This window comes from Galeopterus variegatus, unplaced genomic scaffold, assembly GCF_000696425.1.
Source record: "Galeopterus variegatus unplaced genomic scaffold, G_variegatus-3.0.2 Scaffold167, whole genome shotgun sequence".
In the NCBI taxonomy this organism is placed as follows: Eukaryota; Metazoa; Chordata; class Mammalia; order Dermoptera; family Cynocephalidae; genus Galeopterus; species Galeopterus variegatus.
Window position 1 is genome coordinate 103,797 of NW_007726278.1, and position 26,147 is coordinate 129,943.

The 26,147-nt window shown below is 43.1% G+C and overlaps 1 protein-coding gene and 1 non-coding gene across 2 annotated transcripts; both read left to right on the forward strand.

Moving 5' to 3' along the window:
• Positions 1 to 26,145, forward strand: LOC103610692 (40S ribosomal protein S6-like). Its single transcript, XM_008594808.1, is given in 5 exon segments — positions 1 to 9; positions 3,148 to 3,540; positions 3,543 to 3,681; positions 8,681 to 8,755; positions 25,697 to 26,145. Coding segments are annotated over 5 exon segments (1,065 nt in total).
• TRNAI-GAU lies at positions 4,691 to 4,764 on the forward strand. Its single transcript has one exon. It is a non-coding gene; the product is annotated as a tRNA-Ile (tRNA).
• Positions 26,146 to 26,147: the final 2 nt, after the last annotated feature.

The following is a 26,147-nucleotide window of genomic DNA, read 5'->3' on the forward strand; positions in this document are numbered from 1 at the left end:
ATGGACAAGGTGAGGGTGGTGACACTGTTCAGCAGAGGAGCAGAGAGGGGTGTGGGAACAGAATTCAATGCAGGAAACCTGGACTGGCCACCCTTGACGCAGCCTGCATACACCTGGGCAAACTCATTCCTATGTAAATTCAGGTTAATTGCTGCTAAAATTATACTGGATTTTTTTTCTTTCACTCATTATTGTTATAAGAAAAAATCTAGGAAATTCTGCAATTAATTGCTTAATGAACCAAAGTACAATCGGGAAGCCTTTAGCTCTTGTCCCCAGCAAGCCCTGTGAAAGCTAATTTTCTTCACTAGCAGATTCAGGCCTGCCCAGTTTGGGAGCCAGTGTTTATAAGGGTAAGAGCAGATTGGTATCTTTCCTCACTTCCTACACCATCACTACGAGTTCAGGTCAAGAATTTGTTGTGCTATTGAAGGCCTGGTATCTCCTGTGTGGAGTAAGGACCTTGTTATGGGCTGAATTGTGTCCCTTCAAAATTTGTATGTTGTTCGGATGTGAGGGCGATCTGGCTGCGACATCTGTCACCCCATTGATCGCCAGGGTTGATTCGGCTGATCTGGCTGGCTAGGCGGGTGTCCCCTTCCTCCCTCACCGCTCCATGTGCGTCCCTCCCGAAGCTGCGTGCTCGGTTGAAGAGGACGACCTTCCCCGCTAGAGGAGAGGACCGTTCTTCGGTCAAGGGTATACGAGTAGCTGCGCTCCCCTGCTAGAACCTCCAAACAAGCTCTCAAAATTTGTATGTTGAAGTCCTAACCCCCAGTACCTTAGAATGTGACTGTTTTGAGAGAGAGAGCTGTTAAAGAGGGAATTAAGATGAAATGAGGTCATTAGGGTGGGCCTTCATCCAGCATGACCAGTGTCTTTATAACAGGAGATGAGGACTCAGACACACACAGAGGGAAGACCACGTGAGGACACAGAGGGAGAGGACGGCCACCTGCAAGTCAAGGAGAGAGGCCTCAGAAGAAACCAACCCTGCCCACACCTTGATCCAGGCTTGTGGCCTCCAGAACTGCAAAAACACAAATTTGTGTGGTTTTAACCACCCAGTCTGTGGGACTGTGTCATGGCAGCCCGAGCACACTATGTAAGCCCCAAGCTCTCCTTCCCACCCAGTAACAGCTGTTCCCTTCTACTCATTTGCCATCCCCTACACATATGCTTCTGTTAGAACCGGTCTCTGTCCTGAACTGTCCCTCAGACCAGGGCTCAACAAAGACCTTTTTTCTGGTGGACTAATGAGTACAAAACTACACCATCTACGAATCATTGTGCAATGTATGCAGGTATGGGAAGAACGTACTGTACCCCACAATTATGTGCAAGTAAATGTGAAAGTATTTTGAATAAAATTAAAACAAAAAAAAACCCTTTTCTGTAGAAAGTGGATAGTAAATATTTTAGACTTTGAAAGCCTAAAGGCAAAAGAAACAATATTATGTAAGTGCTTTTGTAACCATTTTAAATGGTTAACTGCTTACACTTAAATACACACACTCATTGCAACACTATTCACGATAACCAAAAGGTGAAAACAATCCAGGTGCCAATCGACAGATGAATAACAAACGTGATATATATGTGCCATGGATTATTATATAGTCTCAAAAAGGAAGGAAATTCTGACACATGCTATAACAACAGAGGAACCTGGAAAACATTATGCTCAGTGAAAGAAGTCAGCCACAAAAGGACAAATATGTGCGACTCCACTTTACGAGGTTCCTAGAACAGGCAAATGTGTAGAGAGAAAGAATAAAGCTTAGCAGGGTCTGGGTGGAGGGGGAGTTGTTACTAAATGGATACAGGGTTTCAGTACTGGATGATAAAAAGTTATTTCCAGAAACTTGAATTGATTGTTGAACTTGAAATTGGAATGGATTGTGGTGATTGTTGTATAACTTTGTGAATGTACTTAATGCCACTGAACTGTACATTTAAAAATGGTTAAAATGATAAATTTTATGTTATCTATAGTTTACCACAATAAACTATTTTTTAAAATGTATTCATTAAAAATGTGGAAAACCAAAATGGGGGGAGGGGCAGACAGGTGCGGGGAGGGAGGTAGACTCGGCCCAGGGACCGTAGTTTGCCACCTCCGCCCTGAACGGTTTGGCTAGGGTCCCTCCTCTATACCTTACTTCCTTAACAAAAAGCAAGAGATCTGCTCTAAAAGAAACAGGCCACCTGTAACTGTCAGTATCTGCCATCGTGTATTACTGTCTGGAATGATTTCTTACTCTGCCCCTTCTAAATTGCACACCTTGGACATCAAATTGAGCCTAAATTTATCGTGCTTCCTCAGACCTTCTTGGCTACTCACTTCTGGGGACAACCCTGCCCTGGTGACTCACCAGCCCCAGACCCAGGTCCCTGTTTTGTCTCCGTCTCCATCAGCCTGCGCTGGTGAAGTCTCTGTGTGCTTTGGGGCATACGGATGGAGACGTTTGAAGCCTTTGCTTGGGGAGTGACTTATCCACGGAGGATACAAACAATTTAAAGAATATGATTCTGGTTTGGCCGTAACAGGATCACCACTTAATACCTGAAATAAGAAAACAAAGCTGCATTTATTGTTTACTGTTGCAGAGGAGAGCTCCGCGGGTTGGCTCAGTCTCTCCCAGCAGAGTGTTGGCTTACACAGGCTTTTGGAGAGGTGGAGCTCAGGGCTTGAAGGACTTTCAGAGGCACAAGGTGACATCCTCAGTGGGCGTATGGTTAGTGCCTGAGCTGCTGCCGATCGGTTGGCACTCAGAGGTGTGTTTAAGTGAGCCAGTCTCTGGCTGACCTTCAGAAGGCCATAGGTGAGCTTGTAAAAGTGTGTTCACTGAAGCGAGTTGTCACTGATTGATTGAACAAATGTAAAACCGGTTCTGGTGGTTACTTGTTACCACAGCTATGAAACAACCAGGCTTTTTTTTTTTAATGGCTTGTGGGAACTTTTTAATTCTTAGATATCATCTGTGTAGCTGTCTCTCTAGCCATTAAAAATCAGCCTTCTCTTTTCTGTGTTGCCTCAGAGGTGATCAGCTGCTTCAAGACGAGCCGAACATGTTCCCAGACACTGGCTGCAAGCAACCCATTGAAGAGGATGATGAACGCAAACAAGGTTTCCCCAAGAAGTAGGGTGTCTGCCTGCTGCTGAGCAAGGGACATTCTGGTTAGAGACCCAGGAGAACTGGAGAAGGAAAGGGCAGATCTGTTCTGGGTTGCACTGTGAATGCCAATCTGAGTGTTCTCCATTTGCTTATTGTGAAGGATGTTCCCGGACTGACTGACACCACGATGCATCAATGCCCAGGGCCCAAAAGAGCTGGCAGAATCCACAAACTTCTCAATGTCTCCAAAGATGCTGCCCATCAGTATGTTGTGAGAAAGCCTGGAAACAAAGCGAGAAGCCCAAGACCAGCACCCAGGAGTCAGTGGCTTGTTACTGCACACGTCCTACAACACAAACGTGGGCGTGCTGCTCTGAAGAAACAGCGTACTAAGAAAAACAAGCAAGAGGCTGCAGATGTTCTGCTAAACTTTTGGCCAAGAGAATGAAGGAGGTAAAGAAAAAAAAATGCAAGAAACAGATTGCCAAGAAACAGAGGCTGTCCTCTCTGAGAGCTTCTACCTCTAAGTTTGAGTCCAGTCAAAAAAGAAGGTTTTCCAAGAGTAACATATAAATATGATCATACATCAAAATCCAAAACACGGGGCTGGCTGGTTAGCTCAGCTGGTTAGAGTGCGGTGTTAGAACACCAAGTTCCAGGATTCAAATCCCCATACTGGCCAGCCCCGCAAAAAACCCAAACAAAAACAAAGCAAACTCCCATCTGCCTTATCCTCCATGGCAAAGACTCCCAATAGCCTACCTAATATCCATTTTCTCCTCCTTCCTACTAACAGAACCCTGTTTTTGCTCAGGGTAGCAATGTTCCCAAGAACGACATTTCCCAAACAGTCGTGCATATTGGGTTGACCATGTGCCACGGTCCTAACGGATGAGATGTGTGCAGAATCACAGGGTGCTACTTCTGGGAAGGCTCCTTAAAATGCGAACAGAGACTGTTGGCCTGCCCTTTTCTCCTTCCTGCCTGGAAGGGGTCATAATGTCTGGGGATCAGTAGCCATGTTGGATTCATGAGAACTAAAGCCACACCCTACTGATGGCAGAGTGAGAGACAAAGAGCCTGAATATGGTGGAGATGTCACATCAGCTCTGGACTGCCTGCCTCCCGACTAGTACTCAGATCAACTATTCCAAGTTGACTTTTCTGTGTAGCCAGACCTATTCCCAATCCATAAGCCTGCCCTTCTGTCCTTATTTCTTCACCTCACAATTGTACGAATGGCTCCATTGTGTCCTCATTGCACAGCAGAGCACTGCACAACAGACAACACAAATGCACTGTGAATGTACGTATATTTGTTGAGCGTGTAATTCCCAGATCAGGTGTAAACGATATGACGAGGCAATGAGAAATACGAAACATCACCTACAGAGTAATCTCGCCAGAAATATTTACACCAAAGCCAATCATGAAGAAACTATTAGACAAATTCAGCATGGGGGACAATCAATAAAACAACCCTTCCAGAAAGTTCCATGTGACAAAAAAAGTAAACAAAAAGGTGGTGGTGAGGGGAGACTATTCTAGATTTAAAAAGACTAAAGAGGGCTGGCTGGTTAGCTCAGTTGGTTAGAGCATGGTGCTGATAACACCAAGGTCCAGGGTTCGATCCCTGCACTGGCCAGCTGCCAAAAAATACCAAAAATAACGAGAACAAAAATGAGTGACCTTCTCAGTTGGTTAAAGAGTGATGCTGATAAAAAGACTAAAGAAATATAACAATCAGATGCAATGTGTGAATCTCACTTGGATCCTGAATCAAACAACAAAACATATTCATATCACCCAGTATTCTTAGATTTACCTGCCTGAAACCCCAAAGGCATCCGCAGTGGCCTGCATTGTATGGAAAAGGCACTTCTCAGCGGATAGATTCCCCCACTCCAAACGCCGCACAGACCACTCAAATCAAGGGAGAACTTGGAGTTTTTGACTCCAAAAAGTACTTCTTGTAGTCGGGATATAGAAAGAAATTCAGGAGTTTCTTTACCATTCCGAGGATCTCTACAAGGAGAGAAGCTTAAGAAGACTTTTATTTTTATTTATTTTATTTATTTTTTCTTAATTTTATTTTGTTGATATACAATGTGGTTGATTATTGTGGCCAATTACCAAAACCTCCCTCCGTCCTCCCTCTCCCCCAACCCTCCCAGCAATGTCCTTTCTGTTTGCTTGTGGTATCAACTTCAAGGAATTGTAGTTATGTCTTCTTCCCCCCCTCCCCGGTTTTTGTGTGTGTGTGTGTGTGAATTTATTTATTTATTTTTAGCTCCCACCAATAAGTGAGAACATGTGGTATTTCTCTTTCTGTGCCTGACTTGTTTCACTTAATATAATTCTCTCAAGGTCCATCCATGTTGTTGCAAATGGCAGTATTTCATTCGTTTTTATAGCTGAGTAGTATTCCATTGTGTAGATATACAACATTTTCCGTATCCACTCATCCAATGATGGACATTTGGGCTGGTTCCAACTCCTGGCTATTGTAAAGAGTGCAAGACTTTTAAATCTATCAGGGTTGATCCTGCATGGATTGATGGGCTGTTGTAACCAACATATAATAATTCTGCCACAAGCCTCCAAAGCACCAGGGTTGCTGCTGGGAGGTGAGTCTGGGGTGCTTCACTGGATATGCAGCAAAACTCAGCCACTGCTGCCACTTGTCATAACACAGCTGGCGTGGCGCCAGGGCAAAAGAAGGGGGCAGGCTGTAGAACAGAAAACAATGACTGTGAAGTTACTTCTTACTGAGTGGCAGAGAAGCTGGGAAACTACATGGGTATAAACTGTGAGACAACGCTAGATGAGGTGGTCCACTAGGGGGCGGTAGAGCCCCGTGGTTAAGGGCACAGGCTCTGCGACAGAGAGAGGGCGTTTCCACCTGGGCTTCTCTGCTTAGCTGACAGGTGACCGAAGGCTACTCACAACCTCTCTGAGTGTTAGGTTCCTCACCTGTAAAATTGAGATTAACAGTATCTACAACATAGGTTTGTTGTGGATTATACAAGTTGTAGACAATATATGGATAACACATGAGCCTGGCATATTGTAAAAACTCCACATTAACTATTATCATCATCTGATGAAATCAATTATTCACAGGACCAACAGAGAGGAAGGCTGGCCCCGCACGTATACATCTGGGGGTGGGTGTGCAGCAGGGCAGACGAAGACACAGGTGCATAGGAACTCCCTGAGCAAAGCCTGGAAAATGCTGCTCACCAGGGTGAGTTGAGAAATGAATCACTCTGGGGAGATGGAGGCAGGTGACACATCAGGCTGGGGCCACCCACCCATGTTCTCCAGCTTTAACCTTCATCTAGTTCCTTTTTACTATATATTTAACTGTGGTCAAATACACTTAAAATTTACCATCTGAACCATTTTCAAATGTCCTGGTGAGTGGCATTAAGTGCACTCACACTGCTGTGCAGCTGTCACCACTATTCAGACACTGAACATCTTGCAAAACTGCAGCTCTGGACTCATTAAAGTACAACTCCCTACTCTCCTCCCCCCAGCTCCTGGCAACCACCATTCTACCTTCCGTCTCTACAAGTTTGCCTACGCTTGGAACCTCGTATAAGTGGACTCACACAGTATTTGTCCTTTAGTGTCTGGCTTCTTTCGCTGAGCGTAATGACTTCAAAGTTCATCCATGTTGTAGCATGTGTCAGAATTAACTTCCCTGTTAAGGCTGAATGATATTCCATCACATGTGTATAGAACATCTTGTTTACCCATTCGTCTGTCAATGGACACTTGTTACCCTTGTCTAGTTCCTTCTGCACCAGGTGGCCCATCAAGAACTTTCTGGAGGAGAAAATTTTCTGGCTCAAGGGAACTAGAGGCTGACCTCTGGAATGAAAAGAAACTTCCAATACCTCAAGGGCCTGGGAGAACTAGAAATGATTTGCAGAGGAAAGAAATTCAGCCAGCATACAGACTCATATGCACGTACAGTCCTTAAATGTCACTCATACAGTGAGGGGTGGATTTGTGGATTCCCCATAACAGTTACTAAGTTATTGCCTCTCAGCTCCACACCCAGGCATCTCTGCTTGGCCTTGTGATGCCAGGCTGACACTGCAAACCCCACATTGGGCTCTGTCATGAGAGATGCTACAGGAAGACTGCAAGCCTAGGGAAGGGGGAGGGACTTGCGACCTCCTTGCTGCTGCCGCCCCTCTGAGCAACACCCCAGCCACACTTCCCCCAGCAGGGGCGGTGCTTTCCTGTGGCTGCTGCGGAATCCACTTGTCAGTGTTTCCACCACTCGCACCCTCCTCAGAGGCTCGGGTCCCGTGGGACCACTGCTCTCAGTCTCAAGGTTTTAATAATTCCAACCACATCCCTTGGTCTGCCCAGCCCCAGAGGTGGTGGCTGCTTGCTCTATGGTATCTTAGAGTTCTCTTTGTATGCTTACAGTTACCTAGTTCACTCCACATGTAGTTAATTCTTTATAATTATATCTTTATATTTACTTCTCTCTCTGGTTCCTGTCCCCTGACTGGACTCTAACTGATACACCTCCAACCACTATCTCAAACTTTTAATGCCCTCCCCAAGCCCTGTTTAACTTGACCCCTCACTCTAGGAAGGATGACCCGGCCCTGTTTCATCCAGAAAATCAAAGCCATTATAGGTGACCTCAAATACCCCTGCTACCCCCTCCCCCTCTCGTCTACAAACATTTCTATAGCCAGTTTCCTTTTTTTCCATCTCAGAGGATAAAGCAGTTTCTCCCTATTCAATTCCAAATCTTCCACAGGTGCTCTTGAGCCCAACTCCTTCCCATGTCCTCTTGGACCCTGCTCTGGCCTCATATCTTTTCCCAATTCTTAACACACTCCTCTCTAGCATCTCCAGGAAGACTGCTAGGGACAGGTGAAAGGATCGGTGTGTACTCCTCCTCTCTCGCATCAACTGCATCCACATTTTCTCCCAGGGCCCGTCCGCCTGTGCAAGCTCTGTAGTCACAGCATCCAGCACAGTGCCCAGCAGGCGGGAAGCAGGGAAATCACACTGGGTCAGTGTTTGCTGAATGAATGAGATACACAGGAGAGTTACTCACCTGTTTGCTGAAGGAATCACTGAATGGGTGGGATTCTGTCCTTAGCAGAGCTCAGGGGCACATCCCAGAGCCACATTTCTCACAGTGGGGTCCTCGGACCACCTACATCCGAATCACTTGGGAAGCTCATCACAAATGCAGACTCAAAACCCAGATTGATGGGAGAGTGTCCAAGGGACACAGGAGACAACAGAAAGAGCTACCAGTGGACAAAGACGAAACAATTTGAGCAACGAAACAAAGTAGTACTGGGTTACAACCCAAAGTATAAAATCAATACCCATGAGTCCATACTGACTGATGTAAATGAATGGCTGAATAAATAAATGGGGGAGAAGAGGCAAATCTCCTGTACAGAAGAACTGCAGATAACTTATGCAGATACTCTGTCCTCAAGGAGGTGGACCGTAACTGCCCACTCCTTAAGCGTGACTGTGACTTTGTGACTTCCTTCCGAACACTACAGCATGCGAGTTGGGGAGAGTAGAGAAACCTGACAAACACTCCCTCAGCCAGGTGGTCAAAGTCAAGGTCAACAGTGGTAAGTGAGGTTGGTAGTGTGTACCCTTGATATGATGTGATGAAAACAGCACTTCACCTCCGTGAACTTCCAAGGACCCATTACCCCAGTCCTGTCATTAGAAAAAATATGAGACAAATTCCAACAAAGTGACACCTATAAGATTCCTGACCAGTATTCCTCGAAACTCTCAAGGTCATCGAGAAAAAAAAAAGGAAAATCTGAGAAACTGTCATAGCCAAGAGGAGCCTACGGAGACATGACGACTAAGTGTAATGTGGAATCCTGCATGGGATCCTGTAACAGAAAAAAAAAATTAGGTAAAAACTAAAGAAGTCTGAATAAAATATAGACTTTAGTTAATAATAATGTAGCAATACTGGTTCATTAACTGTCACAAATATACCCTGCTGATGTAAGATGTTAATCAAAGGGGAAACAGTGTGGTTTTATCGGAACTCTGTACCATCTTCTCACTTTTTCTGTGGATCTAAAACTGTTAAAAAAATAAAGCCTATTACAAAAATTTTTAATGCAGATTCCCAGGCTCCCATTAGGATCTCAGGAAATGAGCCTCGGGACTCTGCATTTTAAACAAGCGTCTCAGCTGGCTTTTGTGCACACCAGTTTGAACACTGTTGTGGAGAATCTTTGCTCAGAGATATAAAGAATCGTTGCTTACTTGGCTTGTGGACCCAGGCGACCACACTGCACAATGCCTGGGTCACCATTGATATTGTGTTCAACTTACAGTGGTAATGGTGTCCCTGAGGCTATGGAGTAGACGCGCATCAGCCGCAAGCCTTCCCGCAGCATTACTTTGATTGGCCTAGCCAATGTTTAACGATTGGGAGAGGGGCTGGCTGGTTAGCTCAGCAGGTTGGAGTGTGGTGCTGACAACACCAAGGTCCAGGGTTCAATCCCTGTACTGGCCAGCTGCCAAAACAAAAACAATTGGGAGAGTCTTCTTTAAGTCCAAACTCTGGGCGGCATCTCCACCCCCATGCCCTCCTAGGAGTGGCTCATACCTTCAGATGGGCCATGCCGATCAGTTCCACTGTCTCCACCACTCCATATTGCTGCTAACACTTTAGGAGATGCTACTATCATGTCTGTGTTGTTGACTTTTTATAGAAAAAAGGAACAACAAACCAGTTCTCTGCATCTGTGTCACTATCAAAAGTGGGAAAATGAAAGATACATCAAGTGAAGCTGGGTTTTTAAAAACTGAGAGAGCGCCTTTAGTCGTGTGATGGACAGTATTATTTTGTGGAGAACATCCAAGGCAGATGGTCTGACGATTCACACACAGCTTCCTCCCTCATTGGTGGCACCGGTGGACATTGCAGTGTAGCAGACCCCACTTGGACCTCACGCCAGCGAGGGATGGTGCAGCCATAAACAGGCCTGTATTAGTCTGTTTCTGTTGCTTAAAACAAAATACTTTAAACTGGGTGATTTATAAAGAAAATGAAATTTATTGCTTATAGTTTCTGAGGCTAGGAAGTACGAAGTCCAGGGAACACATCTGGTAAGAGCCTTGGTGGTGGCATCAGTGACAGTGGAGTATCACATTGTGAAAATGGTGGAGCAGAGAGAGACGAACGTCCTGATTCACTTTCCTTTTAAAGTCCTCCAAACCAGGCCCTGGGCCATCATTTTTAATCCATTCACTACGGCATGGTCCTACAATCTAATCACCTCTTCAAGCCCCACATTTCAATGATCATAATAGGATTTCCCACCCTCAACAGTTACAGTGGGGATTAAGTTTTAGGGAGACATTCAGCCCAAGGCAAGGCCCAAGGTGGACGCTGGAGGGAGGGGAGGGAGAGAAAATGACTCTTCTGTCCCCTCTGTTTTGTCATACCCTGGGAACACCACGGGGAAAGTAGCTCGACTCCCCAGAGAGTCAGGATCCTGCTGGAGCTAAGCCAGAGCTGCATTCTCAGGCCCTTCATCAAATGGCATGAACACACTGTTCTGGTTCTTTCTTTCTAATTACTAATTTAGGAACAAACTGTCTCATGAGTGATCCAGCAGAAATAGACAGACTTGATTTTGAGAACTGTGTTAACTTCCTTGCCAATGTTCAGAGTGTGACTATTAAATGATGATTATAATAGCGAGCACTTACTGTGGGCAGGACCTGTTCTGAGTGTTTTAAAAAAATACATTAACCTATTTAATGCTCATTAAACCTCTAGAGGCAGGTATTCTTATCACCATTCCCTGTTTACAGATGGAGAAACTGAGGTGCAGAGGTGCGCAGGAGACCGACTTGAGGGCCTGCGTTAGTGAGCATAGACAGAGCTGGGATTTGAAGCCAGGCTCCAGGCATGGAGCCCCTCACCACTGCACACACCATCCTGGTCTCCAAGAGGATGAACAGGTGTCTAGAGCATTCACTCTCGCAATGTGTCAAGTTGCCATAAAAAACACAGATGGCATTATTACCTACTTATATTTTATGAACGTAACATACATTTGTGTTCACATTTTTTTTCCCTTTTTTTTTTTCCTTTTTGTCTTTTTTCGTGACCGGCAACGGATCGCAACCCTCAGTGTCGCGCCCGTACCAGCCTGGACCGGCAACAGGATCGCAACCCTCGGTGCTGCGCCCGCACCTCGCTCAGCCACTGAGCGGCCGGTCTGTATGTGGGATCCGAACCCTCGGTGGGAGCGCCGCCACGCTCCGAAGCGGCGCACTGTAGCAGTGTGCCACCGGGCCGGCCTGTGTTCACATTTTAAGGTGATGTATAATATACAACATATGGCACCAGTATACAAATTATTTTACATAGAATTATTGATAAAATCCCTGACATTTTCTGATTTGGCATGATGGGCTGGAATTTCTATAAACCAGGAAAAAAAAAAAAGTTGTTCTGCTGTGAATTTGCTTGGAATAACTTTTTAAATGATACTTTTTATCTTAAATATTCAGGTGGATTGTTTTCTTTACCAATCCAAACTTTGAATTTCTTAGTAGATTGTGTTGGAGTCTCTCTTCCTTTCCTGGAGTTCAGGGATTAGACCTTGTCGGTTATCAGCACAAATGTATCATGATCAATGATATTTTATGCCTCTATTTTTTTTTTTTCCCTTTTTGTCTTTTTTTCGTGACCGGCAACGGATCGCAACCCTCAGTGTCACGCCCATACCGGACCAGGACTGGCCACGGGATCGCAACCCTTGGTGTCGCTCCCACCCCTCGCTCAGCCAGTGAGCGGCCGGTCTGTATGTGGGATCCGAACCCTTGGTGGGAGCGCCGCCACGCTCCGAAGCGGCGCACTGTAGCAGTGTGCCACCGGGCCGGCCTGTGTTCACATTTTAAGGTGATGTATAATATACAACATATGGCACCAGTATACAAATTATTTTACATAGAATTATTGATAAAATCCCTGACATTTTCTGATTTGGCATGATGGGCTGGAATTTCTATAAACCAGGAAAAAAAAAAAAGTTGTTTTGCGGGGAATTTGCTTGGAAAACTTTTTTAAAGGCCGGTCTGTATGTGGGATCCGAACCCTTGGCGGGAGCGCCACCGCACTTCCCAAGTGGCGCACTGTAGCAGTGCACCACCAGGCCGGCCCCTATGCCTCTATTTTTATGGGTAGATTATCATATACCATTAAAACTCCCTGATGGAAGAATAATATGGAAAATTGGAGAGGATTCAAAAAAAGGAATAAAAATGATCAAATGGTTGAAAAGTTACAGAAATATTTAGTCTGGAGAAGAGAAGGCTGAAAGGTGTTTGAAAACTCACTTCAAATAGATGAATAGACAAATCAAGCGGATATTGAACAGATGTTTTAGTCATCTTGTGGCTGGTGGAGCAGATTTGGTTAAGGCCATTGCACAGAGCAACTGTAAGGGAATAAAATGGGAGAAACAGTGCCAGAGTGCCAGAGATCAGAGCTATAACCAACAATGGGCACGTTTGAGTTGGAACGATGGCTGGAGCACAAAGACAGTGGTTTGATACTCAGCCAGATGGATACATGATGTCAGGACTATCTAAGGTCAGTGTCAGGATCCCACCATCCCTGTGCACCTTCCTCTCTCCTTGGAGTCAGGCTCCCTCACGCAGGGGCCGCCTGAGTCCCACTCTGTCCACCTGGCATATTTGCACAGGGCAAACCTCTTTAGCTTGCACGTGAGGACAGACTGCCATCAGCTGGCTCAGAAAACCCAAGCTGTTGTTCTTTTGTATCTTCTTGGACATTGGTGGGGTACTTATTACTGAATAATTCCCTTATAAACACTCTAATCGCAGTGGGCATAAGGATATAAACATTTGACAAATCAGAGCAACCCTCTCTCATTCTAACATTTTAACCAACCCCAGCTTCTATACATATGACATAATTGTAGCAATATAAAGAAACTCTACCAGTAGACTTCCTGAGACTCTTCTAGCTTCTGGTGGTGACCTGCAATTACTGGAGTTCCTTAGCTTGCAGCTGTATCCCTCCAATCTCTATCAATGAACCGTCTTCCCTCCTGTGTCTGCGTCTCTTATCCTCTTTTTATGAGACCGCCAATCATATTGGGTTTAGGACCTACACTACTCCAGTATGACCTCATCTTAACTAATGACATCTACAATGTCCCTATTTCCAAATCATATCACATTCTGAGTTGCTTCAACATATCTTTTTGGGGGATACAATTCAACACATAACACTGAATGAAAGACGTAGGTAAAAAATTCCTGGGCTCAGTTTGCCATAAAACAAAAATAGAAAAGCTAATCAATAAGCAAAATTAAGTGGCATATGATGGTCAGTTCTTAATACTTTGCTTTGTATTTACAGCTTATTTTCTGAAATTTAGAAAATATTTTCATGTGTCCTTTTTTTATTAGTTGCTGTGGTAATGATACACTCCTTATATGTCTGCATATTTCAATGGCATTTCTATGGATTTACAATAATACATGCTGCCAGTAATGGGGAAAAGGTTATGAGGAATTTTCTACACAATATTTTAAAGATTATCTCACCTTGGAAAAAGGAGAAATAAAAGCTCACTTGTGTATATTTTGCTTTAGAACACTGTGTTGACCACATGGATTCTCTCAGCATGCCCCAGCCACAAACAGGAACCAGCAAGATGAAGCCTTTGAGTCACTTTGCATCTCTGAGCAGGTCTTAAGAGTTAAGCGTGTGAGAGCTCAGCTCCCACTTCTGTGGAAACAGCCTTGTGGGAGGTAAATCTGTGTGCGTGGTCCTTGCTCTGACGGACAGGAGGTGGTCTCCGTGAGAGGACACATCCTGTCAGGGGGTGAGATTGTTACGTTTGGCATATCTTTCCTGTTTTGATGATACCCTGAAATCTGACTTGCACCTTGGCAGGGATCCAGGGTAGCCACATCATAGTCCAAGAGAAATTACTAACACCACACCAATCAATAGCCATATCCATCAAGAGGAAGAAAGTGCTGGTCCCCCCAAAACGTCCTGCCTGGGACCAGGGGTGAGAGGATGGGGGAATAGGCAATTCGGTCTCACTGTCTTCTTCCCACGTACAGGAGATTCTGCCGGTGTCCCAACCACACCCTCTTTGCCTGCCTTGGAGGTCGCCTAGAGCGTTAGTGGGCAATTCTCATCCAAGCGACTGTATCTCTGTGCCTGCAGGCTTTCTGTGGACGCAGGGTGTGCTCGGCCCACGCATGGAGCCGGTTTAAAGTGTAGCTGGGTTTATAACTCCCCCAGAGAACCCCTCAACCTCTGAAGGGAGTTGGTAGACAAATAACTCAGCTTTCTTGCTCATTGGTGAGTCAGTTTTGAGGTTTGTTCTGCTCAGTCTCTTAGAAGGTCTCTAGTCAGATTTAATTCCAGGTGCCCACAGTGGGCAGTTCCCTATCTCGCTTGCCTAGTTCCTCACCAGGCTTCCTGGGATCGTCTTAGAATTTGCACCCAAATCCTTCTCTCAAGGTCAGCTTTTGCGGGAATACAAAGTAATAGCATTATACCCATCACCCCCTTTTATGAGAGTAATCAATTTGTTCAAACAATATGGATGGGTTAGAAAATGACCTATGGTATCGCAGAACGCTGCAATGGGAAGCAGGAATCCACTTTTATTACTGCAGTGTGATTAGAAGATCCCGTTCACTGGATTGAAATTACCCTCCGGAAAGAAAAATGGATAAGGAAAAGAATTATCCTATTTGCATACAAACATTGATGTTTAACTAAGGGTTAGTATCATGGAACATGACTAGATGGCCATATTAAGATGAATGAAAGCTTCTGTGTCCCCTATTTGTAAGTCATATACCTAAAAATGGGATATAAGAAAATGACTAATGTATCTGCTTTATAATTTTGATTATTTAAGGTTACATCGTCTTCATACCACATTAGGCTGTTTAGAACCCATGACATTTTGTTGTACACATGCATGGCATGAATGGCATCCATCCAGTAATGACTGTCAGTCCTAGGAGACCCAACTCCCCCTTTTTAAAATTTATTTTATTTTATTTATTTATTTTTTGTCCTTTTTGAGACCGGCTGCACTGCGCTCAGCCAGTGAGCGCTGTGAGCGCACCGGCCATCCCTATATAGGATCCGAACCCGCGGCGGGAGCGCTGCTGCACTCCCAGCGCCGCACTCTCCCGAGTGCGCCATGGGCTCGGCCCTCCCCTCCAACTCCCCCTTTTATAACAAATGTTCTGTAGTTCTGCCTTTAATATCCTAAATGAAACTTAAGGAAAATATGCTACACATAATTTTAATGATCAGTATAACATCCTTACTTTGATATAAAGGAGAAGGAAAGGAAAGAAACAATAAAATGATACATTGTTTGATCTCTAGGTGTTTGGGTGTGAGGACTCTAGGAGACATAATTCCTGAATCCACCTATAAAAATATTAGTTTGTATCTAAGAGAAGATCAGAAGTCAGAGCACACACGATGTATAGAAAAATGAAAGAGCAGAGGTATGATGCATAGCAGAATAAAAACCAGTCTGAGATGAGTCAGTACATGGCTGGTACCAACAGATCAGGCATGTTTGCACGTGGTGTGGGAAAGAGAAATAACTAACTTAGCCTCTGACAAAGAGCAGACAGTCAGAGTTGAGAAGCCGAGGCAGTGTGATAAAGTGATGGCTCCGTATGAGTGGCTTCGAAATACTTCCCTGTGTTTTCAAGGGGGAGTGACGAAAAGCTTATCTCTTATTCTGAGTGTGAGGGCATATATTCCATCTGCAGAACTTAAAAGACTCTGGAGACCAAATCCTTTGTTATGTGATGAGAAACAGAGATGAATTGGAAAAAGAAAAGGCTCCAGAGAAGTGATGTGGCAAATTTCTAGGTGCTGCTGGAGGAAGACCGAAAAAACAAATAGGTAGACCAATGCCTCCCCCCTCCAAAAAAAGCCCACCATCATGTCCATATGTAATTTTCTCAGCATAGCTTTCCTATCATTGAGCTAGAGAACCATGAGAAGTCTGGGCAGGACAGCGAGGAGACGCCTGAGCCTTTGCCATGTCTGGACACACTCCCCAGACACAGCTCTTAGCCTCAGGCTTGCCCCGACCAGAGCCTCTCTGCCTATCATGGGGCAGGCTGGAAGTGGCAGGGAGTTGCCACTGCTTGGGCGTAGCCACAGTGACTGCTGGGAGTCAGTGGATAAATACCCCAGCTCTCTGGACCTTTGGTGGGCTGACTCTGATGCACTGGCTCCCAGGGCTTCCCAGTGGGATTAAGCTCCAGCTGCCCGCACCGCTGATTTGTTTGATATTCATCACTACTGGCTTCCATCCTTCCCTTCTGTCTCACTTCCCTGCCCTTTCAGTAGTGTTTCCAAAGACCACTTCCTAGACAAACTACTTGTAACTGAAACTTCATCTCACTGTCTGCTTTTAGAGAGACTCAAACTGAAACAGATGGCAATAATATGAAATATTTCAAATTTTTTTACTGATGAATTTAATGAGGGTCTAATTTTGTTAAAAGGGATCTCCAATGTTCTGTTATATTTTGTTGCTTTTGCAATTGTTCTATTATTGCACTGAAAGCCTTTTCACCTAAATATGCAATATACTATAAAAAATAAAGTAACTCTCATTTTAAAGGATGAATGAAAGTCTTAGGTGAATCCAAAATGTTTTGTAATTAGATTGAATAATTCTTTTGTATCCAAAATCATTTTTTTTTAGCTCAATTAACATTTCCTGCAAACACTGGCTAATAGTTGCATCATTTTCGGGTGGACTAATCACTTAATCTGATATTAAAAATCCATATTGATCTTTAGATCTAGTCATTATATGTTTTAAATAGCATTATAATTAGCAATATAGTTACAAACCAGTATCCTTACAACTAGTCTTATTGCTAATGAAACAGGTAATATTTTTCAGATAATGGAACGGTAAAAATTCTGGGCAAGGGCTGGCCAGCTAGCTCAGTTGGTTAGAGTGAGGTATCATAACACCAAGATCACGGGTTTGGATCCCCATACTGGTCAGCCGCCAAAACAAAAAAAACACTGGGCAAGCAAGCTTCCTTTAAAATGATAAAATCTGTTGAAAAATCTTATGATAATCTTTCTTTTTTAATACTATCAATCTCACCTGCTTGCAGCTTGAGAACATTAACATTTCTGATATATATAAAATATATTTCCAATCATTTTGTAATCTTTCGATATCACTAATTGACTTTTCATTTATTAAAAAAAATTGTATGTTAGTGTTAAAGAATAAATAAAACATTTTAAAACAATTTTCTTTGGAATGCTGTCTTATTTCCACATGTAGGATAAGATTATCAAACTCCTTTTCAGTCATTACAAAGATTACAAAATAATCTTTTATTCAAGTCATTAATTTTAGTTTTATTAATAGCACTGATAACGTTCATTGATTTGTGGGTCTTTTACTAAGATTGCTGGTGACTGAGGTTGTCAACGAATAACTCAATGACTTGCTCACATGACTGTTGCGACTTTCAGGTTGTTTATAAACCCATGTTACCCGTTGCCTATAACTCCTGCTCCATCTGCAGCACAATAACAATGGAAAAGGAAAAAAGCGTTCCCGTGAAATAATTTTTAAGAGCTTCGAATTTTGACAACTGTTAGTATCTGTACTGTTAGAAATATTTTCCTCTCAATGTTTTCATTCCCCATGAATCAAACAATTGTAATCAGCAAAGCTTCATTATTACACAGATCACTTATATTCACTTGCAACAAAAATTTCAGGCTGCAGATCATTTCATAGCTGATTTCTTACCTGTCTGGATTTCACATAGATTCTTCTACATATGATATCATTGCTCAACAATATAGAGGAAATTATTTAAATTTCTTACTATCATAACTTACGCAGCTGATAAAATGAATTTTTCTCTGATATTGTTTAGATTACCACAAATTGTTATCACTTGTGTTATTCTATAAGAAATAAAACTTTATATCCTTCAGATGAAACCTCAAAACAAATTTACAGAACAGTATTTTGATTTTCAAACTCTCCTTAAATCTCTGAAGTGTCTTATCTTTGTCAACTCTGTGTTCACTTAATCTTGATGGGTTCATCTTTTAGATGAAATAGAGAAAATGTCTGTACAAACATGTTCAAACATTCAACTGAATATTCTTGACACTATTTCTTAATATTAACACATTATATGTAGTGTTTTAAAATAAGGGCAAAATTTAGACATCTTTATGAAAGATGCAGAATCACCAAAAATGCACCAGCCATAAATACAAATTGATACCAGTGACTCAGATACAGTGAGCAGAGTTGCTGTAGGTGGTGTGGTTTTTTAAATTGGTAAACAACACTAATTTCCAAATAACAAAAACAGTATAATAGTTGCATTCCTGGAAAATTCAGCATGAATTAAAACTCTGAAAAGCATACATTCTGTTTACATGTATCTTAGTCTGTTTAGGCTGCTATAACAAAATACATTAGGCTTGTAATTTTATAAACAACAAAAATTGATTTCTTACAGTTTTGGAGGTTTGGAAGTCCAGGATCAAGGCACCAGCAGATTTGGTGTCTGATGAGGGCTTGCTCTTTTTTTCTAGCAGTGTTATCCTTTCTAGCAAAAGGAGTTATCAAGCTCCCTCTGGCCTCTTTTATAAGGGCACTAATCCCATCCATGGCCAGAGCCCTCATGAACTAATCACTTTCCAGATGACCCACCTCCGAACGCTCAGATCATAGCAACCAACGTGTAAAACAGAATAGGTTCTAGACTCAAACAAATGCAAACAGGCTTCTTACCTACTTTATAAGCATGTGGTGGGACAGTCATAAGTTGATTCAAATTGAGAACAATTAGTTTTTTGTGCAGGATTGTGTCTGGCATCACTGGACCTCATGGAATATCCCCCAATATATTGCAACAACCAAAAATACCCTAATGAATTTCCAAAATGCTCCCTGCTGAGTAAACATTTTGAACATAATTGAAAATATTTAACTACTCTTTAAAAAGCTTCCAAACCCATTTCCTAATAAGTAGGAATTTCATAGATATTATACGTTACAAGTACATTTGAAGCAGCAGGATGAAGGCTACTTTATCTAAGGATTGACCATCAACCTATTAAATACAATTTGTGGGGGGCCATTGATTTGGACTAGGCTCCTGCACTAAACCTAACAGACCAAACTAATATGGAGTTTATAGTCGCTGAGTTTTAGTTTTAGTGTTAGCCTCTGCAACCAATCAGCCAATTAAACCAATTAAGCTGTCACTACCCTGTACTTCCATTTCTGATAAATGCTGTCAGATCATATTTTTGGTTGGAGTTCTCTGAACCTGCTCTGGTTCAGAGGGCTGCCTGATTTGCATATTATTTTTGGTTTATTTGTTTTGTTTTGGTCTGTTTTGTTTTTCTTTGTCAAATAGAGTCAGTTAAAATTTAAACATGTCTGTTAACAAACCTTAGTCATTATCTACTGATTCCCCCAAAAGGTTGCTGACTAGAATCCCTAGGAATGTGGAAAGGGGCTACTCAGCCAGAGTGTGGACTAGGACACGGCCTGTAAGCTTGAGGCACAGGAGATATCATCTGCTCATAACTCCATGCTTTGGAAGTTTGTGATTCTCATTTTTGTCGCTGTTGGTCCCTCCACTACTGAGTAATCCTTAGAAATAATTCCAATCTCTCTGTCCTATGCAAAAGGAACACTCTGCTAAAAGCAGGTAAACCTAGGGGAAAGGCAGTTGTCAGGGATACTTGGCTGACAATCTTCCCTCCTGCCTGACAAAGATTTTCTCCTTTGACCAAACCTTGAGTCAGGCTCCTCTGAGTTCTCTGCTTGACTAGGCCTGAACTTGGGCTTCCCTTTCTGTCCTGGTAGAACCCAGTTTGAGCAAGAATCCTGTGAAGTCAGTTTACTGAAACTCCCCCACTGTTGGTATCTCGTTACCCTTGATATCACCCTGGCCTGCCTCCATTTAGTCAGAAAACTTATCCTTGATGTTTCCTCTTAGTAATTTTCCATCCACTGATCCCTACCACTCCTTGGTTATAAATCTCCGTATGTCCTTGTCGTAATCACAGTTGAGTCCAATCTCTCTTCCCCACTGCAAGACCCTACTACAGTGGTTCCTGTACCCATTACTACGGTCATCCCTTGAATAAAGCCTGCCTTACCATTGCTGTAAAGTAAGGCAAATCATAACTAAAGCCAAAATGTTTCATTATTTTAGTTATACTAAGTTTCCATCTATATTGTCAGGGCTAGGGCTCAGACCCTCCAAACCCATTGTACAGACTGGGTCCCTAGACCCCTTATATGCCAGGGTCGATCACCAGACCCCTCACACGCAGGTCCATACTAGGTAATTGGGAAAGATTCCAGGAGCTGTTTGTTGGCAGATAACATGAGCTCAGTCCTCAGCTTCCTCAGTGGCAGCAGCTTACAGGTTTGGTAGCTTACAGGTCCGGCGGTGGCAGTGGCCTTGCAGAGGGTCCTGGGGGCACTAGCAGCAGCAGCCTCCAGCAGCAGTAGTGGCCTCCCCATGCCGCCCCCCCCCCCACAGGGGAGCATCCTGGAGCTGGAAGGCCCTGTGGATCAGAGCCACTCATCCTTTATACTTAAGTCCATAACCCAGGACACCTGGGTGCACATGTGCAATTACACTAAATGATAACAAAGGAACACCTGAGCGCATATGCCTATTTACATCAAATACGTGGCAAGATTCTGAACACCTGAGGGGCCCTGACCATTTTTTCCTATATTTTCCGAACAATTGCCAAATATAAAATTACAACAAATTTACTTTAAATATCTCAATTGGCTTTATTGTGATTCTAGAATTCAGGCAATACTTCATTTCATAAAATAGAATAAGTGTTCCAATCGGTTGAGCTATGGGGTTGGTTTTATAGACAGAAAGGGCTGAAGAAAGCAGAAACAAAGAACAAAAAGCAGATTGGTCATGCCAAAATTACTTTCCTTGTTAGGGGGGACAGGAAGATAGAACAATGGAAAGACAACTGATTAGTTAACACCAGGTTACTTCAGGTTACTTTTTGTTGCAAGGATTAAAAGAGGGAACTTCATTATCATGCCAATTGAAGATTGAAACTGGCCTTGTAGGGAAAATATAGGAAAATGGTCAGGGCTCCCTCAGATGTTCAGAATCTTGCTGAGCATTTGATGTAAATATGCACGTGTGCCCAGGTGTTCCTTGGTTATTGTCTAATGTAAGTGGACATGTGCACCCAGGTGTTCCTGGGTTGTCTGACTCACACCCAGGTGTCCTGGGTTATTGGACTTGAGTATAAATGACGAGCGGCTCTGACCCACAGTGCCCCCTGCTCTCTCTGACACTCTCAGTGGGGCCATGGGGAGGCTGCTGCCACCTCTTGCATCTGTAAGCTGCTGTTGCTGCTGAGGCCTGTGCTTGTGTCATGTGCCAACGGCTCCTGGGATTTTTTTCCCAATTACCTAGCTTGTGGACCTGCATGTGCTGCATGTGGGGGGTCTGGTGACCCAGTCTGGCATGTGAGGAGTCTGTGACCCAGTCTGTACAATGGGTTTGAAGGGTCTGTGGCCCTAGTTCTAGCCCTAGCAATACAATTGGCTGTGTCAGCAGGATTCTGACAATAGCCCTAGCAATACAAGCCCATTTGGAAAATTGGCTTATTTCTCTCTCCTGATTTCTTGGAAAGTCAGATAACTTAGTTTTAGTTTGGTGACGTGGAACTTTACCAGGGGTGACTCCATTTCGATTTTTAGTCTGGTCTTTTAAGGCATAGAGCAGGAACTTACTCCAAGACAGTAGCCTCCTATAATTTTTGTTTAACACTGTCTTTAATAAGTGTCATGAGCTGGCCAGGTAGCTCAGTTGGTTAGAGAGCACTATTATAACACCAGGTCAAGGGGAAGGGTTGTCCAAAAAAACCCAACCAAACAAGTTTCACGAATAATTTTTTCCTTAACATGATCCACCTGGAGATTCTTTCTAATGCTAAGACCTTAGAAAAGCTGTTTAATTTTATTAAAGGAAGACAATGTCTTCACACCAAGAAACTCAAAATCGGTACAATACAACATTTTACAAAATGCATTCCCTGTCCTCTATGGGCTGAGGCTTTCATAGTAGAAGACAGAAACGTACTAGTAGAGACAATGAAATAAGTATTATAATGCAGGTGAGCATCAAGTATGACCGAAGCACGGAAGAGAGAATAACTACTTCTTGTTACAGTCTCAAGGAGGTAACATTTGAGCTGATATTTTGGGAAAGTAGTTTACTGGGCAGAGGAATTGGGTAACTTATTTATTCAATGATGCTGTTAAAGTACATAGCTAGTGGTGGTAGGTAGCAAATTATTCTTTCAATTTGTATGTCGACACATTGTTACCTGTAAGCAGCCTTATTAATTTGGTTGTAAATAAATGAAAAGGGCGAGTTATATAAAAATTAAATCACTAAGGTCCCTATAAGTGTTACCTCCAAATATGTTGGAAGAACTGACATTCCCATTCTGCATTCCCTAGACACTGAACTGTTGAAGTTAACTGTTGATTTGTGATAATTTATCTCATGATGCATCAGAAGCTATTCCGACTTCTGGGTCTTTCTGGTGGAGACAACTCTTCACCTCTGTAAAGCTTACACAAACATGATGATTTCCTCGTGTTGCGTGTAGCTTCTAAAGCTTACAAGTGTACCACCATTACTACCAATGTAGAAAGCAGATTCAACAAAACACAGCAAGGAAAAAGATGATTCCTAGTGATCAAGAGAATTAGTTCTTCATAATAAAATGTAGAAAAGAGACAAGGTGGAAATACAGGTAAGCGCAACAGAAATGATATACACTAAGAGTTCTAGGGACTTCATGATAAAGTCTGGATGAATTACACTAGTGTAGGCTTTCTCAATCTCTGAACTACTGATATTTTCAGCAGGGTAATTCTTTATTGTGGGAGCATTCCTCTGTACCATAGGACATTTAGCAGTATCCTTGGCCTCTGTCCATTAGATGCCAGTTGTGTCTCCTGCCCCACAAGCTGTGACACCCAAAAATATCTCCAGATACTCTCCACTAAAGGTCAAAATCTTCTCATGAAGAATCAATGCACTGGGCCTCAGCCACGCCCCCCACAATGTCTGTACCAAGCCCACCGATAACCACCAAGCTGCCACTGGAAATACCCTGGGCTCCTGAGCTGAGCCGGGGTGGTGGGGAGCCAAGAGCCTCAGCCACACCCCCTGACATCTGCAATCAGCCCAGCAATAATGAAGCCACCACTGGAATCCCTCTTGTCTCCTGTGCCAGAATGAGGGGGTGCTACGGGCCTCAACCATGTCGCCCCTCATTCCTCCTCCTCCCACCCTATTTCCCTACCCCTTCCCCCTCCCCCCCCCGCTCTACATATTAGAATGTAAAAAAAATAATGAATTAATTTTTTTTTAAAAGGATATGGGCATAGAGAATGGGAGATAAAGAAAACATTGGCCATTAATTGATAATGGTTGAAGCTGAGTGAAAAGCACATTGGGGTTCATGAAACTATTCTATTTTTGTATATGATCAAAATTTCCCAAAATAAAATTTAGAAGAATAACAACGAAAAGAATAAATGCACTAATGCTATTCAGACTTTAATATGTATATAAATCACTTGGAGGTGGGGGGTCTTGTTAATGCCAATTCTGCTTTAATAGGTCTGAAGCCTGGCACTCTAGTTCAAACAAGATCCTAGGTGAGGCTGATACTACCAGTCCAAGGACCACACTAGCTCCTTTGGAAGACAAGACTACGGTCTTCTACCAGTCAACATGTACAGGTTCTCAGGATGCAGAGTAGGCGTACAATCAAGGTACAGGGCAGTGCAAATACTTTCAAGCAAGATCTGGATAGTGTACTACTTTGCATGTAGTGCAAAGAACGTTTGCCAAATTGAACACAGTAATTGAAGAGTTTGTCTTTGTTTCTTAAACTTGAGAGCATTATCTCTATTTCAGCATTTCTCAAACTTTGTGGTCTTGGGATTCCTTTACTCTCTTAAAAACGATTGAGAACTGTAGAGTTTTGTTTATGTGGGTTTATATCTATTGGTATTTACCATATTAGAAATTAAAACTTTGATAATGGTTCTTAAATTGTTACTTTAAGATGAATTTCATAAATATTTTAAAAACTGAAAAATGTTAAAAATATTTATGAAATTCATCTTGAAGTAGCAATAATATACCTCTCTTTAAAAACCAACATGTTTTTATGCAAAGTTACCGTAGTTTCCCAAGCAAAAAATTATGGGGAAGAACAGCATTGTTTAGCATTTTAGCAAATGTCTTCACTTATTTATTGTTTTGGGGGGATCCAAACCCTTGACCCTGGTGTTATCAGCACCACACTCTAACCAAGTAAGCTAATCAGTCAGCCCCAGATGTCTTTAATGCCTGGCTCAATAGATGTTAGCTGGAACATCACAGCTGCTGCTTCTTTGTTGTGATCCATTGCTTTGGTTGAGATGTATGAAGATAATCCTGCCTCACATTGTAGGTAGTCGGAAAAGCAAGTATTCTAATAGCTTTTTCAGATATGTATATTCTTTTTTGAAACCACATCATAACTTAACAAGTGCTGATTTCTTAAAGATTAGTTGCAGACGAGTCTGAAACAATATCAATAAACTTTTGTACTCCGTTACACTAAAACTTACTGGTCTACCCTGCTGTTTGCATTGATCTTTTACCCATGCGTGAATTAACATCACACATTAGTCAACTGGAAATATGGGTTCACAGAGTTATGCAGTTCTTCCAACTGTGCGTGGAAAACTCCACTATATACTCATAAGTGAATAAAAGTAGAAAAGAAAAATAATGTCTTATTACTATGAAAATAGTTTTGGTCTTTTGGATCCCCTAAACAGGCCAGAGGTCCCCACGTCCACTTTGAAAATGACCGTCCTATGTTGGCTACATGATTTGTGGCCAAGCAACAGCTTCTGCATACATAAAGGACCTTTAGACTATCGTTTTCCTGCAAAATAACGCAACTGAATGAACCTGAAGATTCAATGTTAAGAGGTATTTCAAGATTTTGAACAAAGATTTGTATAAGGCCTAAAGAAGGAAATAAAAATCACCTACACTTTTGCCTTCTACAAACCGTCAATGTGGATATTTTAGCCCATTTGGAACCTCTCTTTAAGACTAGTAACTGTTTTTATTGATCCATGAACTCCAGACTTAGCACACTGGTTGGCCCTTACAAGCTCTCAAAATAAATTTTTTTTATATATATAAAAAAGCATGCTGTGCATGTTTTGCGGCTTGTCCTTTCCATTTAGCCATGTATTGTGGTCAATTTCCCCATAATATGTATTCTTTAAAAACTTTTTTAACGACGGCATAATATGAGATTTACTGTTTTCAGGCTCAACCTCATTTTAAAAACCGTGACTTTAGCGAAGAGTAATTTCATTCCGCAAAAGGAAAAAAATGGAAAGGCCTGAGTCTGGACGGACCGCAGGGCGGAAGCCCGGGGAGCAGGGTCGCTCCTCCGCCCCATCTCCGGCCTCCGCGGCGGGGGGCTGCGTCCCGACACCCACGTGGGAAAAAGAGGCAGGGGCTTGACTGCCCCGCTCTCCGCGACGGGAAGGGACGTTCAGCTCCAGCCACCCTTCCGTCGCATTCGAGAGACCTCCCGGACTTGGCTGGGCGCCGGAACCCGAGACGCTTCTACCCCTCAACAGCCTGCGGGGAGCGAGCGTCGGAACACTGCCTGGCAAGACTGAGCATGCGTGGAACGCGCCAGGCGTCCCGTCCAGAGAGGTTAGAGGTCGCGGGGAATGCCCAGGGTCGGCATGCCAGAGGCCTCCGCTGGCATCGTGGCTCCACGGGCTGTTGGGGCGGCACTGGTCACGTGTGCGGCTCCCGGTGAGC